Source organism: Bombina bombina, chromosome 7, assembly GCF_027579735.1.
Source record: "Bombina bombina isolate aBomBom1 chromosome 7, aBomBom1.pri, whole genome shotgun sequence".
NCBI classification, from domain to species: domain Eukaryota; kingdom Metazoa; phylum Chordata; class Amphibia; order Anura; family Bombinatoridae; genus Bombina; species Bombina bombina.
In genome coordinates, this window is record NC_069505.1 from 133,116,788 (window position 1) to 133,137,727 (window position 20,940).

Sequence of the window (20,940 nt, forward strand, 5' to 3'; positions counted from 1 at the left end):
TTGAGCCCTCTAGAGAAGTCCTGGATCATGCAGGAAGAAGCAGGAAGTCTGAGTCTGAATTTCTACTTTCAAAAAAGCACTAAAATAGGCCCCTCCCACTCATATTAAAACAGTGGGAAGCCTCAGTTAACTGTTTCTATGCAGAAATTAAGCCAGCAATGTGGAAAAATTATGCCCCAATAAGTTTTATCACCAAATGTATGTTAAAAACATAATTTATGCTTACCTGATAAATTCCTTTCTTCTGTTGTGTGATCAGTCCACGGGTCATCATTACTTCTGGGATATTATCTGCTCCCCTACAGGAAGTGCAAGAGGATTCACCCAGCAGAGTTGCTATATAGCTCCTCCCCTCTACGTCACCTCCAGTCATTCGACCAAAGACCAACGAGAAAGGAGAAACCAAGGGTGTAGTGGTGACTGAATTATAATTTAAAAAATATGCACCTGCCTTAAAAACAGGGCGGGCCGTGGACTGATCACACAACAGAAGAAAGGAATTTATCAGGTAAGCATAAATTATGTTTTCTTCTGTTATGTGTGATCAGTCCACGGGTCATCATTACTTCTGGGATACCAATACCAAAGCAAAAGTACACGGATGACGGGAGGGATAGGCAGGCTCATTATACAGAAGGAACCACTGCCTGAAGAACCTTTCTCCCAAAAATAGCCTCCGAAGAAGCAAAAGTGTCAAATTTGTAAAATTTGGAAAAAGTATGAAGCGAAGACCAAGTTGCAGCCTTGCAAATCTGTTCAACAGAGGCCTCATTCTTAAAGGCCCAAGTGGAAGCCACAGCTCTAGTGGAATGAGCTGTAATTCTTTCAGGAGGCTGCTGTCCAGCAGTCTCATAGGCTAAACGTATTAAGCTACGAAGCCAAAAAGAGAGAGAGGTAGCAGAAGCTTTTTGACCTCTCCTCTGTCCAGAATAAACGACAAACAGGGAAGAAGTTTGGCGAAAATCTTTAGTTGCCTGCAAGTAGAACTTGAGGGCACGAACTACATCCAGATTGTGTAGAAGACGTTCCTTCTTTGAAGAAGGATTTGGACACAAGGATGGAACAACAATCTCTTGATTGATATTCCTGTTAGTGACTACCTTAGGTAAGAACCCAGGTTTAGTACGCAGAACTACCTTGTCTGAGTGAAAGATCAGATAAGGAGAATCACAATGTAGGGCTGATAACTCAGAGACTCTTCGAGCCGAGGAAATAGCCATTAAAAATAGAACTTTCCAAGATAACAATTTTATATCAATGGAATGAAGGGGTTCAAACGGAACACCCTGTAAAACGTTAAGAACTAAGTTTAAACTCCATGGCGGAGCAACAGTTTTAAACACAGGCTTGATCCTAGTTAAAGCCTGACAAAAGGCTTGGATGTCTGAATTTTCTGACAGACGCCTGTGAAACAAGATGGACAGAGCTGAAATCTGTCCCTTTAATGAGCTAGCCGATAAACCCTTTTCTAAACCTTCTTGTAGAAAAGACAATATCCTAGGAATCCTAACCTTACTCCAGGAGTAATCTTTGGATTCACACCAGTATAGGTATTTGCGCCATATTTTATGGTAAATCTTTCTGGTAACAGGCTTCCTAGCCTGTATCAGGGTATCAATAACCGACTCAGAAAAACCACGTTTTGATAAAATCAAGCGTTCAATTTCCAAGCAGTCAGCTTCAGAGAAGTTAGACTTTGATGTTTGAATGGACCCTGAATCAGAAGGTCCTGTCTTAGAGGTAGAGACCAAGGCGGACAGGATGACATGTCCACTAGATCTGCATACCAAGTCCTGCGCGGCCATGCAGGCGCTATTAGAATCACTGATGCTTTCTCCTGTTTGATTTTGGCAATCAATCGAGGAAGCAGCGGGAAGGGTGGAAACACATAAGCCATCCTGAAGTTCCAAGGTGCTGTCAAAGCATCTATCAGAACCGCTCCCGGATCCCTGGATCTGGATCCGTAGCGAGGAAGTTTGGCGTTCTGGCGAGACGCCATGAGATCTATCTCTGGTTTGCCCCAACGTTGAAGTATTTGGGCAAAGACCTCCGGATGAAGTTCCCACTCCCCCGGATGAAGAGTCTGGCGACTCAAGAAATCCGCCTCCCAGTTCTCCACTCCCGGGATGTGGATTGCTGACAGATGGCAAGAGTGAGACTCTGCCCAGCGAATTATCTTTGATACTTCTATCATTGCTAGGGAGCTTCTTGTCCCTCCTTGATGGTTGATGTAAGCTACAGTCGTGATGTTGTCCGACTGAAACCTGATGAACCCCCGAGTCTTTAACTGGGGCCAAGCTAGAAGGGCATTGAGAACTGCTCTCAATTCCAGAATGTTTATTGGCAGGAGACTTTCCTCCTGACTCCATTGTCCCTGAGCCTTCAGAGAATTCCAGACAGCGCCCCAACCTAGAAGGCTGGCGTCTGTTGTTACAATTGTCCAGTCCGGCCTGCTGAACGGTATCCCCCTGGACAGATGTGGCCGAGAAAGCCACCATAGAAGAGAGTTTCTGGTCTCTTGATCCAGATTCAGAGTGGGGGACAAATCTGAGTAAACCCCATTCCACTGACTCAGCATGCACAATTGCAGCGGTCTGAGATGTAGGCGTGCAAAGGGAACTATGTCCATTGCTGCTACCATTAAGCCGATCACCTCCATGCATTGAGCTACTGACGGGAGTTGAATGGAATGAAGGACACGGCATGCATTTAGAAGCTTTGTTAATCTGTCTTCTGTCAGATAAATCTTCATTTCTACAGAATCTATAAGAGTCCCCAAGAATGGAACTCTTGTGAGAGGAAAGAGAGAACTCTTCTTTTCGTTCACTTTCCATCCGTGCGACCTTAGAAATGCCAGAACTAACTCTGTATGAGACTTGGCAGTTTGAAAGCTTGAAGCTTGTATCAGAATGTCGTCTAGGTACGGAGCTACCGAAATTCCTCGCGGTCTTAGTACCGCCAGAAGAGCACCCAGAACCTTTGTAAAGATTCTTGGAGCCGTAGCCAATCCGAATGGAAGGGCTACAAACTGGTAATGCCTGTTTAAGAAGGCAAACCTTAGATACCGGTAATGATCTTTGTGAATCGGTATGTGAAGGTAAGCATCCTTTAAATCCACTGTGGTCATGTACTGACCCTCTTGGATCATGGGTAAGATTGTCCGAATAGTTTCCATTTTGAACGATGGAACTCTTAGGAATTTGTTTAGGATCTTTAAATCCAAGATTGGCCTGAAAGTTCCCTCTTTTTTGGGAACCACAAACAGGTTTGAGTAAAACCCTTGTCCTTGTTCCGACCGCGGAACCGGATGGATCACTCCCATTAATAATAGATCTTGTACACAGCGTAGAAACGCGTCTTTCTTTATTTGGTTTGTTGACAACCTTGACAGATGAAATCTCCCTCTTGGGGGAGAGGATTTGAAGTCTAGAAGGTATCCCTGAGATATGATCTCTAGCGCCCAGGGATCCTGGACATCTCTTGCCCAAGCCTGGGCGAAGAGAGAGAGTCTGCCCCCCACTAGATCCGGTCCCGGATCGGGGGCCCTCGGTTCATGCTGTCTTTGGGACAGCAGCAGGTTTACTGGCCTGCTTGCCCTTGTTCCAGGACTGATTAGGTTTCCAGCCTTGTCTGTAACGAGCAACAGCTCCTCCCTGTTTTGGTGCAGTGGAAGTTGGCGCTGTTCCTGCTTTGAAATTCCGAAAGGGACGAAAATTAGACTGTCTAGCCTTAGCTTTGGCTTTGTCTTGAGGTAGAGCGTGGCCCTTACCTCCTGTAATGTCAGCAATAATTTCTTTCAAACCGGGCCCAAATAAAGTTTGCCCCTTGAAAGGTATACTAAGTAATTTGGACTTAGAAGTTACATCAGCCGACCAGGATTTTAGCCACAGCGCTCTGCGTGCCTGAATGGCGAATCCTGAATTCTTAGCCGTAAGTTTGGTTAAATGTACTACGGCCTCCGAAATGAATGAATTAGCTAGTTTAAGGACTCTAAGCCTGTACGTAATGTCGTCCAGCGTAGCTGAACTAAGATTCTCTTCCAGAGACTCAATCCAAAATGCTGCCGCAGCCGTGATCGGCGCGATGCATGCAAGGGGTTGTAATATAAAACCTTGTTGAATAAACATTTTCTTAAGGTAACCCTCTAATTTTTTATCCATAGGATCTGAAAAAGCACAGCTATCCTCCACCGGGATAGTGGTACGCTTAGCTAAAGTAGAAACTGCTCCCTCCACCTTAGGGACCGTTTGCCATAAGTCCCGTGTGGTGGCGTCTATTGGAAACATCTTTCTAAATATTGGAGGGGGTGAGAACGGCACACCGGGTCTATCCCACTCCTTAGTAACAATTTCAGTTAATCTCTTAGGTATAGGAAAAACGTCAGTACTCGCCGGTACCGCAAAGTATTTATCCAACCTACACATTTTCTCTGGTATTGCAACAGCGTTACAATCGTTGAGAGCTGCTAAGACCTCCCCTAGTAATACACGGAGGTTTTCCAATTTAAATTTAAAATTTGAAATATCTGAATCCAATCTGTTTGGATCAGAACCGTCACCTACAGAATGAAGCTCTCCGTCCTCATGCTCTGCAAGCTGTGACGCAGTATCAGACATGGCCCTAGAATTATCAGCGCACTCTGTTCTCACCCCAGAGTGATCACGCTTGCCTCTTAGTTCTGGTAATTTAGCCAAAACTTCAGTCATAACAGTAGCCATATCTTGTAATGTTATCTGTAATGGCTGCCCAGATGTACTAGGCGCCATAATATCACGCACCTCCCGGGCGGGAGATGCAGGTACTGACACGTGAGGCGAGTTAGTCGGCATAACTCTCCCCTCGCTGTTTGGTGAAATTTGTTCAATTTGTACAGATTGGCTTTTATTTAAGGTAGCATCAATACAGTTAGTACATAAATTTCTATTGGGCTCCACCTTGGCATTGGAACAAATGACACAGGTATCTTCCTCTGAATCAGACATGTTTAACACACTAGCAATAAACATGCAACTCGGTTACAATTTTATTTAATAAAAACGTACTGTGCCTCAAGAAGCACTAAACGATTAAATGACAGTTGAAATAATGAACTGAAAAAACAGTTATAGCATCACTCTTAACAAACAACACAACTTTTTAGCAAAGGTTTGTTCCCATTAGTAAAATAACACTAATTAAATTTTTAAACAACGTTTTAAATCACAGTCACTATATAAGTCTCACAGCTCTGCTGAGAGAATCTACCTCCCTTCAAAGAAGTTTGAAGACCCCTGAGTTCTGTTAGAGATGAACCGGATCATGCAGAAAAACTGACTGGAAATTTTTGATGCGTAGCAAAGAGCGCCAAAAACGGCCCCTCCCTCTCACACACAGCAGTGAGAGAGAAACGAAACTGTCATAATTAACACAAGCAAACTGCCAAGTGGAAAATAATGCCCAAATACTTATTCACTCAGTACCTCATTAATGCAAACGATTCTACATTCCAGCAAAAACGTTTAACATGAAAAATACCTAATAAAAGGTTTAATGTACTTTTACAGAGTAATTCCGGTGAAATACCATCCCCAGAATACTAAAGTGTAGAGTATACATACATGTTCATTATAACGGTATGGCAGGATTTTTTCATCAATTCCATTCAGAAAATAACAACTGCGACATACCTCAATGCAGATTCAACTGCCCGCTGTCCCCTGATCTGAAGCTTTTACCTCCCTCAGATGGCCGAGAAACAGCAATATGATCTTAACTACTCCGGTTAAAATCATAAGAAAAACTCTGGTAGATTCTTCTTCAAACTCTGCCAGAGAGGTAATAACACGCTCCGGTGCTATTGTAAAATAACAAACTTTTGATTGAAGTTCTAAAAACTAAGTATAATCACCATAGTCCTCTCACACCTCCTATCTAGTCTTTGGGTGCAAGAGAATGACTGGAGGTGACGTAGAGGGGAGGAGCTATATAGCAACTCTGCTGGGTGAATCCTCTTGCACTTCCTGTAGGGGAGCAGATAATATCCCAGAAGTAATGATGACCCGTGGACTGATCACACATAACAGAAGAAAAACGATTAAACATGCCAGCAAACGTTTTAAAACACATTTTTTAAAGAGTATATATCTCTATTAATAAGCCTGATACCAGTCGCTTTCACTGCATTTAAGGCTTTACTTACATTACTTCGGTATCAGCAGCATTTTCTTAGTCAATTCCATTCCTTAGAAAAATATTTTACTGCACATACCTTAGTTGCAGGAAAAACATAATTTATGCTTACCTGATAAATTTATTTCTCTTGTAGTGTAATCAGTCCACGGGTCATCCATTACTTATGGGATTATATCTCCTTCCCAACAGGAAGTTGCAAGAGGATCACCCAAGCAGAGCTGCTATATAGCTCCTCCCCTCACACGTCATATCCAGTCATTCGACCGAAACAAGACGAGAAAGGAGAAACCATAGGGTGCAGTGGTGACTGGAGTTTAATCAAAATTTAAACCTGCCTTAAAGACAGGGCGGGCCGTGGACTGACTACACTACAAGAGAAATAAATTTATCAGGTAAGCATAAATTATGTTTTCTCTTGTTAAGTGTGTTCAGTCCACGGGTCATCCATTACTTATGGGATACCAATACCAAAGCAAAAGTACACGGATGATGGGAGGGACAAGGCAGGAACTTTAAACGGAAGGAACCACTGCCTGAAGAACCTTTCTCCCAAAAATAGCCTCCGAAGAAGCAAAAGTGTCAAATTTGTAAAATTTCGAAAAAGTGTGAAGTGAAGACCAAGTTGCAGCCTTGCAAATCTGTTCAACAGAGGCCTCATTCTTAAAGGCCCAGGTGGAAGCCACAGCTCTAGTGGAATGAGCTGTAATTCTTTCAGGAGGCTGCTGTCCAGCAGTCTCATAGGCTAAACGTATTATGCTACGAAGCCAAAAAGAGAGAGAGGTAGCCGAAGCCTTTTGACCTCTCCTCTGTCCAGAGTAAACGACAAACAGAGAAGAAGTTTGACGAAAATCTTTAGTTGCCTGCAAATAGAACTTCAGGGCACGGACTACGTCCAGATTATGCAAAAGTCGTTCCTTCTTTGAAGAAGGGTTAGGACACAAAGATGGAACAACAATCTCTTGATTGATATTCCTGTTAGAAACTACCTTAGGTAAGAACCCAGGTTTAGTACGCAGAACTACCTTGTCTGAATGAAAAATTAGATAAGGAGAATCACAATGTAAGGCAGATAACTCAGAGACTCTTTGAGCCGAGGAAATAGCCATCAAAAACAGAACTTTCCAAGATAACAGCTTGATATCAATGGAATGAAGGGGTTCAAATGGAACACCTTGCAAAACGTTAAGAACTAAGTTTAAGCTCCACGGCGGAGCAACAGTCTTAAACACAGACTTAATCCTAGCCAAAGCCTGACAAAAAGCCTGAACATCTGGCACTTCTGCCAGACGTTTGTGAAGAAGAATAGACAGAGCCGAAATCTGTCCCTTTAACGAACTAGCAGATAAGCCCTTTTATAAACCCTCTTGTAGAAAAGACAATATCCTAGGAATCCTAACCTTACTCCATGAGTAACTCTTGGATTTGCACCAATATAAATATTTACGCCATATCTTATGGTAAATTTTTCTGGTAACAGGTTTCCGAGCCTGTATTAAGGTATCAATAACCGACTCCAAGAAGCCACGCTTTGATAGAATCAAGCGTTCAATCTCCATGCAGTCAGTCTCAGAGAAATTAGATTTGGATGGTTGAAAGGACCCTGAATTAGAAGGTCCTGCCTCAGAGACAGAGACCATGGTGGACATGACGACATGTCCACTAGGTCTGCATACCAGGTCCTGCGTGGCCACGCAGGCGCTATCAGAATCACCGATGCTCTCTCCTGTTTGATCTTGGCAATCAGTCGAGGCAGCATCGGGAATGGTGGAAACACATAAGCCATGTTGAAGACCCAAGGGGCTGTCAGAGCATCTATCAGCACCGCTCCCGGGTCCCTGGATCTGGATCCGTAACAAGGAAGCTTGGCGTTCTGGCGAGACGCCATGAGATCCAGATCTGGTTTGCCCCAACGAAGAATCAGTTGAGTGAAGACCTCCGGATTTAGTTCCCACTCCCCCGGATGAAAAGTCTGGCGACTTACAAAATCCGCCTCCCAGTTCTCCACGCCTGGGATGTAGATCGCTGACAGGTGGCAAGAGTGAGACTCTGCCCAGCGAATTATCTTTGAGACTTCCAACATCGCTAGGGAACTCCTGGTTCCCCCTTGATGGTTGATGTAAGCCACAGTCGTGATGTTGTCCGACTGAAATCTGATGAACCTCAGAGTTGCTAACTGAATATCGCTCTTAACTCCAGAATATTTATTGGGAGGAGTTTCTCCTCCTGACTCCATGATCCCTGAGCCTTCAGGGAATTCCAGACTGCGCCCCAACCTAGAAGGCTGGCGTCTGTTGTTACAATCGTCCAATCTGGCCTGCGAAAGGTCATCCCTTTGGACAGATGGGGCCGAGAAAGCCACCATAGAAGAGAATCTCTGGTCTCTTGCTCCAGATTTAGCAGAGGGGACAAATCTGAGTAATCCCCATTCCACTGACTGAGAATGCACAACTGCAGTGGTCTGAGATGCAGACGCACAAATGGTACTATGTCCATTGCCGCAACCATTAAGCCGATTATTTCCATGCACTGAGCTACTGACGGGTGTGGAATGGAATGAAGGGCATGGCAAGTATTTTGAAGCTTTAATAACCTGGACTCCGTCAGGTAAATTTTCATCTCTATAGAATCTATAAGAGTCCCTAGGAAGGGAACCCTTGTGAGTGGTAATAGAGAACTCTTTTCCACGTTCACCTTCCACCCATGCGACCTCAGAAACGCCAGAACTATCTCTGTGTGAGACTTGGCAATTTGAAAACTTGACGCTTGAATCAGAATGTCGTCTAGGTACGGAGCCACCGCTATGCCTCGCGGTCTTAGTACCGCCAGAAGAGAGCCCAGAACCTTTATAAAGATTCTCGGGGCCGTAGCTAACCCGAAGGGAAGAGCTACAAACTGGTAATGCCTGTCTAGGAAGGCAAATCTTAGGTACCGATAATGATCTTTGTGAATCAGTATGTGAAGGTAGGCATCCTTTAAGTCCACTGTGGTCATGTATTGACCCTCTTGGATCATGGGTAGGATGGTTCGAATAGTTTCCATTTTGAATGATGGAACTCTTAGGAATTTGTTTAAGATCTTTAGGTCCAAGATTGGTCTGAAGGTTCCCTCTTTCTTAGGAACCACAAACAGATTTGAGTAAAATCCTTGCCCTTGTTCCGTCCGCGGAACTGGGTGGATCACCCCCATTAATAAGAGGTCTTGTACACAGCGTAGAAACGCCTCTTTCTTTATTTGGTTTGCTGATAACCTTGAAAGATGAAATCTCCCTCGTGGAGGAGAAGCTTTGAAGTCCAGAAGGTATCCCTGAGATATGATCTCCAACGCCCAGGGATCCTGGACATCTCTTGCCCAAGCCTGGGTGAAGAAAGATAGTCTTCCCCCCACTAGATCCGATTCCGGATAGGGGGCCCTCTCTTCATGCTGTCTTAGGGGCAGAAGCAGGTTTTCTGGCCTGCTTGCCCTTGTTCCAGGACTGGTTAGCTTTCCAGCCCTGTCTGTAACGAGCAACAGTTCCTTCCTGTTTTGGAGCGGAGGAAGTTGATGCTGCTCCTGCCTTGAAGTTACGAAAGGCACGAAAATTAGACTGTTTGGCCTTTGATTTGGCCTTGTCCTGAGGAAGAGAATGACCCTTACCTCCAGTAATGTCAGCAATAATTTCTTTCAAGCCGGGCCCGAATAAGGTCTGCCCTTTGAAAGGAATATTAAGCAATTTAGATTTAGAAGTCACGTCAGCTGACCATGATTTAAGCCATAGCGCTCTGCGCGCTTGGATGGTGAAACCAGAGTTCTTAGCCGTTAATTTGGTTAAATGTACAACAGCATCAGAAACAAATGCGTTAGCTAGCTTAAGTGCTTTAAGCTTGTTCATAATTTCATCCAATGGAGCTGTGCGAATGGCCTCTTCCAGAGACTCAAACCAGAATGCCGCAGCAGCAGTGACAGGCGCAATGCATGCAAGGGGCTGTAAGATAAAACCTTGTTGAACAAAAATTTTCTTAAGGTAACCTTCTAATTTTTTATCCATTGGATCTGAAAAAGCACAACTATCCTCCACCGGGATAGTGGTATGCTTAGCCAAAGTAGAAACTGCTCCCTCCACCTTAGGGACCGTCTGCCATAAGTCCCGTATGGTGGCATCTATTGGAAACATTTTCCTAAATATAGGAGGGGGGGGAAAAGGGCACACCGGGCCTATCCCACTCCTTGATAATAATTTCTGTAAGCCTTTTAGGTATAGGAAAAACGTTGGTACACACCGGTACTGCATAGTATCTATCCAGCCTACATAATTTCTCCGGAATTGCAACCGTGTTACATTCATTCAGAGCTGCTAATACCTCCCCTAGCAGTACGCGGAGGTTTTCAAGCTTAAATTTAAAATTAGAAATCTCTGAATCCAGTCTCCCTGGATCAGATCCGTCACCCACAGAATGAAGCTCTCCGTCCTCATGTTCTGCAAATTGTGACGCAGTATCAGACATGGCTCTCCTATCATCAGCGCGCTCTGTCCTTAACCCCAAGCAATCGCGCTTGCCTCTTAATTCTGGCAATTTAGATAATACTTCGGTCATAACAGTAGCCATGTCTTGCAAAGTGATTTGTATGGGCCTCTCTGATGTACTTGGCGCCACAATATCACGCACCTCCTGAGCGGGAGGCGAAGGTACTGACACGTGAGGAGAGTTAGTCGGCATAACTTCCCCCTCGTTGTCTGGTGATAATTTCTTCACATGTAAAGATTGACTTTTATTTAAAGTGACATCAATGCATTGAGTACACAAATTTCTATGGGGCTCCACAGTGGCCTTCAAACATAGTGAACAAACAGATTCATCTGTGTCAGACATGTTTAACAGACTAGCAATGAGACTAGCAAGCTTGGAAAATACTTTCAAATAAATTTACAAGCAATATAAAAAACGCTACTGCGCCTTTAAGAAGCACAAAAGGCTGTCACAGTTGAAATAACAATGAACCAAATTAGTTATAGCAACCAAAATTTCACAGTAAATGTATTAAGTTAGCAAAGGATTGCACCCACCAGCAAATGGATGATTAACCCTTTAATACCCAAAAACGGATATCAATTTAATAATTAACATTTTTCTCACAGTCAAAACACACTGTCACAGGTCTGCTGTGACTGATTACCTCCCTCAAAATGAATTTTGAAGACCCCTGAGCTCTCTAGGGACGTCCTGGATCATGGAGGCTTTAGTAGGAAGACTGTGACTGAATTCTTACTGCGCAACAAAAGCGCTAAAATAGGCCCCTCCCACTCATATTACAACAGTGGGAAATCTCAGTTAACTGTTTCTATGCAGAAATAAACGTTAGCCATGTGGAAAAATCATGCCCCAATAAGTTTTATCACCAAGTACCTCACAAAAAACTATTAACATGCCAGTAAACGTTTTGAACATGTAAAGATTATGAAGTGTTATTAATAAGCCTGTTTCCTGTCGCTTTTACTGCAGTTAAGGCTCAAACATTACTTCAGCATTAACAGTATTTTCTTAGTCAAATTCCATTTCCTAGAAAAATACTTCAGTGCACGTACACTCATCAGCCTAATACCAGTCGCTACCACTGCATTCAAGGCTGTACTTACATTACATTGGTAACAGCAGTATTTTCTAGTCAATTCCATTCCTTAGAAAAATAATTTACTGCACATACCTCGTTTGCAGGGGGGCCCCGCATGCTATTCCCCTTTCTGAAGTTACCTCACTCCTCAGAATGTGCGAGAAACAGCCAGTGGATCTTAGTTACTTCTGCTAAGATCATAGAAAACGCAGGCAGATTCTTCTTCTAATACTGCCTGAGAACAAACAGCACACTCCGGTGCCATTTAAAATAACAAACTTTTGATTGAAGACATAAACTAAGTTTAAAAAACACCACAGACCTCTCACAACGACCTATGTTGAGTTGCAAGAGAATGACTGGATATGACGTGTGAGGGGAGGAGCTATATAGCAGCTCTGCTTGGGTGATCCTCTTGCAACTTCCTGTTGGGAAGGAGATATAATCCCATAAGTAATGGATGACCCGTGGACTGACTACACTTAACAAGAGAAACCTGCACGCCATTCCCTCTCTGAAGTTACCTCACTCCTCAGAATGTGTGAGAACAGCAAGTGGATCTTAGTTACTTCTGCTAAGATCATAGAAAACGCAGGCAGATTCTTCTTCCAAATACTGCCTGAGAAAAAACAGCACACTCCGGTGCCGTTTAAAAATAACAAACTTTTGATTGAAGAAATAAACTATAAAACACCACAGTCCTCTCACGACCTCCATCTATGTTGAGGGTTGCAAGAGAATGACTGGATATGACATGTGAGGGGAGGAGCTATGTAGCAGCTCTGCTGTGGGTGATCCTCTTGCAACTTCCTGTTGGGAAGGGAATATATCCCACAAGTAATGGATGATCCGTGGACTGGATACACTTAACAAGAGAAAAAGGCAACTTATCACAATAAGACAAATGTTATAAAAACGGTCACTTACAATTTTATCATAAAAATCTTTGGGCAGCTTGGCGAGAATTTCAACAGCTTCAAGTAGCTCATAGGCATCCACCTGTGGCACAGCATCCTCCTCTTCACACTCCTCCCCTATAAGGATTAGAAAGCTGCACAGTTAGTGGTGAATCCCTTGCAATTCTAAATTGCTGCAAGAAAACCACAACCCCAAAACAAAACCCTAGCACCTACATTCCAAAGAAGAAAGAACATATAATAATAATAATAAAATATTAAAATTATGCTTAACTGATAAATTATTTTCTTTTGGGTTGATAAGAGTCCATAGGAATATCATAACATATACACTTCCCACCACAGAATAGAGAACAAACTGAACTTTTTTTGGAATCCTTAGTAGCTTAAAGGAATATATTTAATGGTCTAGAGGATTCAAAGAAGGTATAAAAACAATTCTTGTTTGACATTTTCTGCAGAAATAATTTTAGAGAAAACAAATTATGCTTACCTGATAATTGTCTTTTCTTCAGATGGAAAGAGTCCACCAGCTGCATTCATTACTTTTGGGAATTCAGAAACTGGCCACCAGGAGGAGGCAGAGACACCCCAGCCAAAGGCTTAAATACCTCTCCCACTTCCCTCATCCCCCAGTCACTCTGCCGAGGAACAAGGAACAGTAGAAGAAATATCAGGGTGAAAAGGAGCCAGAAGAATAAATATAATAAACGCCCCACATAAAAAACACGGGCGGGAGCTGTGGACTATTTCCATCTGAAGAAAAGAAAATTATCAGGTAAGCATAATTTACGTTTTTCTTCATAAATTGAAAGAGTCCACAGCTGCATTCATTACTTTTGGGAAAACAATACCCAAGCTATAGAGGACACTGAATGTAAAACGGGTGGGTACAAAAGGTGGCCCATTCTGAAGGCACCAGGCCTGCAAAACCCTTACCACAAAAACCGTCCAAAGCAGAGAAAACTTTGAAAAAGGAAAAAGCCCCAAGGAAACTGACTGGCAGATAGCCCATAAGCCTTGCTAGAGACCGCAGAAATAGACTTGACTGAGCCAACACGCCTCCAGGAGACACTGTTGCCCAGCAGTCGGTCCCCAACCACACAACCCTTACTAGAGAAAAGGGATCAACTACCAAAACCTCCCAAAAAGTGGAAGACGTGGAAGAAAAAACAAGGATTCCTGTAGACCCCTAAAGAGGGTACAACAAGTTCCAAATAAAATAAGGAACCCCGAAAACCGAACCAAGCTCACAGAAACAAGGCAGGCAACGCTAAGACCCCGGATCTTCCAGAAACCACAAGTTTAAAACCAAGAATCTAAAACCGAGTAGAAAACTGCTCCTAAAAACAGTGCAACCGCACCCCAAAGGACAATTGAAGAACAAGTCCTCAAGTTACAAGATAACTCAGAATATCGAAATATTTATAGATCAAATACGTGCAGCAACCCCAGATAAGCGAACACCTGAGTCAACCCTACACGCCACAGTCATTCCAGTATGACTCTGAAATAGAACACTTGCAGGCAAGTAAGAGCAGTTGAAAAGAGCTATCAAACCCTAATCGTCATACTGCAAAAACATCCACTAAACAGTGGGCACAACACAGGCTATCCAAAAACCGCCAGTCCTTTTCAACATCTTGACCATGGAGGATCACAGAACCTCAAAGAGGCTACCCAAACCTCAAGTCACCCGAGGACGTACAACAGATCTCAGATCCTGCTCTACACCGAACCAGCCCAAGCGACAGGCAGGTCTGAAAAACAGGGGAATAGAAAGGACCCCAATCCCCAACCCCCAGGGAAGGATGTAATGGGAAGAACTCGGCCACCCCAACCAAACTCGGGAGCCCAAAGAGCTCCTTCAAATGGGTCCTCTCAAAGAGAACCCCATAGGAGATGAACATAGCAAAATGCAATCCCTATGAAGACCCAGCAAAACTGACAGTCTCAACATGGAGATTGCCATCTCCACAGATGAAACAGAACATACAGGATAAAAACACCTGTTCCAACCTCCTGCACACAGGACAGGACAAGAGAGAGGACCCCCCCTCCTTAAGAAGGACAAACAACCCCCCCCCCCCAAGGGAAAGGCACGTATAAGAACAGCTCACACGGTCACCAGACATGAGCCATAGTCTGTTGAAAACAAAGGCTGAATGAAAATCATCCAGATGACACTAATGAATGAACACAGACAGAACTCCCCCTGAAGGGGAGCCCAAATTGTTCAAAGGACCAGGCAAGCCATAAGAAGCGTATCCGAAAGCACACAGAATCCTGGCCAAGCTGCTAGCAGACTCAATTGGCCAGTCCGTGGTCCCTGGAAATTTGGATCACCCCGAACCAGCCATAGGATCATAAGTTTCCGGACATCTAGAAAGATCCGAAAAAAAAACTAAAAGTCCGAGCCCCAGAATTGTTTAAAACAAACAACACCCCAGGGAACACAACTACCCCATCTGAAGAAGCACACCTCACAGGGGAATAACCGGACTACCCCAGAGAACGGGAACAAGACTCACTTGTAGATTCCAACCCAAAAGGAAGAGAACACACCCTGTGGAAGTCTAACACCCCAAAAAGAAGCTAGGGCACGACAGTGACGCACCAAGACTCTAAAGACCAAGGGAGAATATCGAGGACAAAACACCCGAAGAGTGAGTAAAACAAAGGCTAGTCTCCATATTGCCTCAGAGTACGTAACTAGAGGACCACACCCAAGGAAAAAGAATGCAGAGCATCCCAAACTCGTTAGAAAAAAACCCTAAGCGAAGCTTGGGGAAGAAGACAACACAGCCCAACGTCCCTGATAGGGAAAACGACAAACTCACTAGAGTAGGAAAAGCCACACGGCCCTCCTTAAAGAGAGCATAATCATCAGAAAACTATTTCTCGAACCACAAGGTTAACTTGCTACCCCATAAGGCGGCCAAACCTCTATGACTTAGAACTAAGCGTTCAATTTCCATACCTTCAAATTTAATGATTTGAGATCCTGATGGAAAAACGGACCTTGAGATAGTAGGTCCGGCCATAACGGAAGTGGCCAAGGCGGGCAACTGGACATCCGAACCAGATCCGCATACCAAAACCTGTGTGGCCATGCTGGAGCCACCAGCAACACAAAAGACTGTTCCATGATGATTTTGGAAATCACTCTTGGAAGAAGAACTAGAGGCGGGAAGATGTAAGCAGGTTGATAACACCAAGGAAGTGTCAGCGCATCCACTGCTTCCGCCTGAACATCCCTGGACCTGGACAGGTATCTGGGAAGTTTCTTGTTTAGATGAGAGGCCATGAGATCTATCTCTTGAAGCCCCAACATCTGAACAATCTGAGAAAACACATCTGGATGGAGAGACCACTCCCCTGGATGTAAAGTCTGGCGGCTGAGATAATCCGCCTCCCAATTATCTACACCTGGGATATGCACCGCAGAGATTAGACAGGAGCTGGATTCCGCCCAAGCAAGTATCCAAGATACTTCTTTCATAGCTTGGGGACTGTGAGTCCCACCCTGATGATTGACATAAGCCACAGTTGTGATATTGTCTGTCTGAAAACAAATGAACGGTTCTCTCTTTAGTAGAGGCCAGAACTGAAGAGCCCTGAGAATTGCACAGAGTTCTAAAATATTTATTGGTAATCTCGCCTCTTGAGATTTCCAAAGCCCTTGTGCTGTCAGAGACCCCAAACAGCTCCCCAACCTGAAAGACTCGCATCTGTTGTGATCACAGTCCAGGTTGGGCGAACAAAAGAAGCCCCTTGAACCAAACGATGGTGATCTATCCACCATGTCAGAGAGTGTCGTACATTGGGATTCAAGGATATTAATTGTGATATCTTTGTATAATCCCTGCACCATTGATTTAGCATACAAAGCTGTAGAGGTCTCATGTGAAAACGAGCAAAGGGGATCGCGTCCGATGCTGCAGTCATGAGACCTAAAACTTCCATGCACATAGCCACTGAAGGGAATGACTGAGACTGAAGAAGCCGACATGCTGCGACCAATCTTAAACGTCTCTTGTCTGTTAGAGACAGAGTCATGGACACTGAATCTATCTGGAAGCCTAAAAAGGTGACCCTTGTCTGAGGAATCAAGAAACTTTTTGGTAAATTGATCCTCCAACCATGCTTCCGAAGAAACAACACTAGTTGATTTGTGTGAGATTCTGCAGTATGTAAAGACTGAGCTAGTACCAAGATATCGTCCAAATAAGGAAACACCGCAATACCCTGTTCTCTGATTACAGATAATAGGGCACCCAGAACCTTTGAAAAGATTCTTGGAGCTGTTGCTAGGCCAAATGGAAGAGCAACAAATTGGTAATGCTTGTCTAGAAAAGAGAATCTCAGAAACTGAAAGTGTTCTGGATGAATCGGAATATGAAGGTATGCATCCTGCAAGTCTATTGTGGACATATAATGTCCTTGCTGAACAAAAGGCAGAATAGTCCTTATAGTCACCATCTTTTAAGTTGGTACTCTTACATAACGATTCAAAATTTTCAGATCCAGAACTGGTCTGAACAAATTTTCTTTCTTTGGTACAATGAATAGGTTCGAATAAAACCCCAAACCTTGTTCCTGAGGAGGAACTGGCATGATCACCCCTGAAGACTCCAGGTCTGAAACACACTTCAGAAAAGCCTGAGCTTTTACTGGATTTACAGGAATGTGTGAAAGAAAAAATCTTCTCACAGGAGGTCTTACTTTGAATCCTATTCGATACCCTTGAGAGACAATGCTCTGAATCCAATGATTTTGGACAGATTTTATCCAAAAATCCTTGAAAAACCTTAATCTGCCCCCTACCAGCTGAGCTGGAATGAGGGCCGCACCTTCATGAGGACTTAGGGGCGGACTTTGGTTTCCTAAATGGCTTGGATTTATTCCAATTTGAGGAAGGCTTCCAACTGGAAGCAGATTCCTTGGGAGGAGGATTGAGTTTTTGTTCCTTATTCTGACGAAAGGAACGAAAACGGTTAGAAGCCTTAGATTTACCCTTAGGTTTTTTATCCTGAGGCAAAAAAACTCCTTTTCCTCCAGTGATAGTTGAAATAATAGAATCCAACTGAGAACCAAACAAATTATTACCTTGGAAAGAAAGAGATAGTAATCTAGATTTAGATGTCATATCAGCATTCCAAGATTTAAGCCACAAAGCTCTTCTAGCTAATACAGCTAAAGACATGGATCTAACATCAATTTTGATAATATAAAAAATGGCATCACAAATAAAATGATTAGCATGTTGTAGTAGACGAACAATGCTAGATATGTCAGAATCCAATTCATGTTGCGCTAAATTTTCCAACCAGAAAGTTGATGCAGCCGCAACATCACCCAAAGAAATAGCAGGTCTGAGAAGATGACCTGAATATAAATAGGCCTTCCTTAGATAAGATTCAAGCTTCCTATCTAAAGGATCCTTAAAGGAAGTCCTATCTTCCATAGGAATAGTAGTACGTTTAGCAAGAGTAGAAATAGCCCCATCAACTTTGGGGATTTTTTCCCAAAACTCTATAGATTTTGCTGGTAAAGGATACAATCTCTTAAACCTTGAAGAAGGAATAAAGGAAGTACCTGGCTTATTCCATTCCCTAGAAATCATATCAGAAATAGCCTCAGGAATAGGAAAAACACCTGGAGAAACCACAGGAGGTTTTAAAACAGCATTTAAACGTTTATTAGACTGAACGTCAATAGGACTGGTTACCTCAATATCCAAAGTAATTAACACTTCTTTTAATAAAGAATGCATATACTCTATTTTAAATAAATAAGTAGATTTGTCAGTGTCAATATCTGAGGAAGGATCTTCTGTTTCAGATAGATCCTCATCAGAAGAGGATGAATTATTATGTTGTTGGTCATTTGAAAGTTCATCAGCTAAATGAGAAGTTTTAAAAGACCTTTTACGTTTATTAGAAGGTGGAAATGCAGACAAAGCCTTCATAATAGATTTAGAAACAAATTCTTTAAAATTTACAGGTATATCATGCACATTAGAAGTTGAAGGAACTGCAACTGGCAATGTACTATTACTGATAGAAACACTATCTGCATGTAAAAGTTCATCATGACAACTATTACAAATGACATTCGGTGGAATAATTTCTACAATTTTACAACAAATGCACTTAGATTTTGTAGAACCCATGTCAGGCAGCAATGTTCCAGCAGAAACTTCAGAGACAGGATCGGATTGGGACATCTTACTCAATGTAAGAGAAAAAACAACATATAAAGCAAAATGATCTATTTCCTTAAATGACAGTTTCAGGAATGGGAAAAAATGCAAAAGCATAGGCCTCTTGATAGAAAAGAAAGCAGGAGGCAAACAACAATGGGGTATAGAAATAATGAAGAAAAAATTGGCGCCAAGTATGACGCACAACGTAACGTAAACTTTTTTGGCGCCAAAAATGACCGGAAATGACACACTTGCGTCACTAATGACGCCGCCATGTGAAAGGTCTCGACGTCACGTATGACGCCGGAAATTACGAAGTTGCGTCAAAAACGTAATTTCCCGTGCCAAAAAGTTTGCGCCAAAAATGACGCAATAAAGTCTAACATTTGACGCACCCGCTGCCTAATACCCGCAAATGCAAAAGTAGTCAAATTGAAAAAAGACTAAACCCCAGGTAAGAAACAAATTTCTTAAAGTGTTTATATTCCCAAATATGAAACTGACAGTCTGCAGAAGGAAATACATGAACCTGACTCATGGCAAATATAAGTACAATACATATATTTAGAACTTTATATAATTTGCATAAAGTGCCAAACCATAGCTGGGAGGGTCTTAAGTAAATGAAAACATACTTACCAAAAGACACCCATCCACATATAGCAGATAGCCAAACCAGTACTAAAACAGTTCTCTAGTAGAGGTAATGGTAAATTTGAGAGTATATCGTCGATCTGAAAAGGGAGGTAGGAGATGAATCTCTATGACCGATAACAGAGAACCCATGAAAAAGACCCCCGTTAGGGAAATCATCGTATTCAATAGGTGATACTCCCTTCACGTCCCTCTGACATTCGCTGTACTCTGAGAGGAATCGGGCTTCAACAATGCTGAGAAGCGCATATCAACGTAGAAATCTTAGCACAAACTTACTTCACCACCTCCATAGGAGGCAAAATTTGTAAAAACTGAATTGTGGGTGTGGTGAGGGGTGTATTTATAGGCATTTTGAGGTTTGGGAAACTTTGCCCCTCCTGGTAGGATTGTATATCCCATATGTCACTAGCTCATGGACTCTTGCCAATTACATGAAAGAAAAGACTTCTCACAGACGGTTTTACTCTGAAACTTATTCTGTACCCAAAGTTTAAGAAGTTTGGACCGAATAGAACCAAACAAATTTCAAAAAAAGTCTTAACCTGCCCCTTACCAGCCAAGCGGGAATAAAAATCGCACCTACATGCATATTTAGGGAGCTGACTTTAAACTTTAATTAACTTTAATTAATATAAGCTTAAAGTTTTAGTCTTAGAACTCAATCTTGAAGCCCAGAGTAATAGTTAAATAATTGAATCCAATTATGAACCAAATAATTGAATATCTTGGAAAAAAAGAAAACATAATTTATGCTTACCTGATAAATTCCTTTCTCCTGTAGTGTAGTCAGTCCACGGGTCATCATTACTTATGGGATATTAACTCCTCCCCAACAGGAAGTGCAAGAGGATCACCCAAGCAGAGCTGCTATATAGCTCCTCCCCTCTACGTCACACCCAGTCATTCGACCGAGAACCAAACGAGAAAGGAGAAACTATAGGGTGCAGTGGTGACTGGAGTATAATTTAAAAATTTAGACCTGCCTTAAAAAACAGGACGGGCCGTGGACTGACTACACTACAGGAGAAAGGAATTTATCAGGTAAGCATAAATTATGTTTTCTCCTGTTAAGTGTAGTCAGTCCACGGGTCATCATTACTTATGGGATACCAATACCAAAGCTAAGTACACGGATGACGGGAGGGACAGGCAGGATCTCTATACGGAAGGAACCACTGCCTGAAGAACCTTTCTCCCAAAAACAGCCTCCGAAGAAGCAAAAGTGTCAAATTTGTAAAATTTGGAAAAAGTATGAAGAGAAGACCAAGTTGCAGCCTTGCAAATCTGTTCAACAGAGGCCTCGTTCTTAAAGGCCCAAGTGGAAGCCACAGCTCTAGTAGAATGAGCTGTAATCCTTTCAGGAGGTTGCTGTCCAGCAGTCTCATAGGCTAAGCGTATTAT

At 42.8% G+C, this 20,940-nt stretch overlaps 1 protein-coding gene across 1 annotated transcript in view; it reads right to left on the minus strand.

Moving 5' to 3' along the window:
* The window catches only part of CKAP5 (cytoskeleton associated protein 5), a 397,759-nt gene that overhangs the window by 251,576 nt on the left and 125,243 nt on the right, over positions 1–20,940 (minus strand). Inside the window, exon 7 of the mRNA XM_053689307.1 lies at positions 12,685–12,791. Coding sequence (XP_053545282.1) covers positions 12,685–12,791 — 107 coding nt within the window. The remainder of the gene's footprint in view (positions 1–12,684; positions 12,792–20,940) is intronic.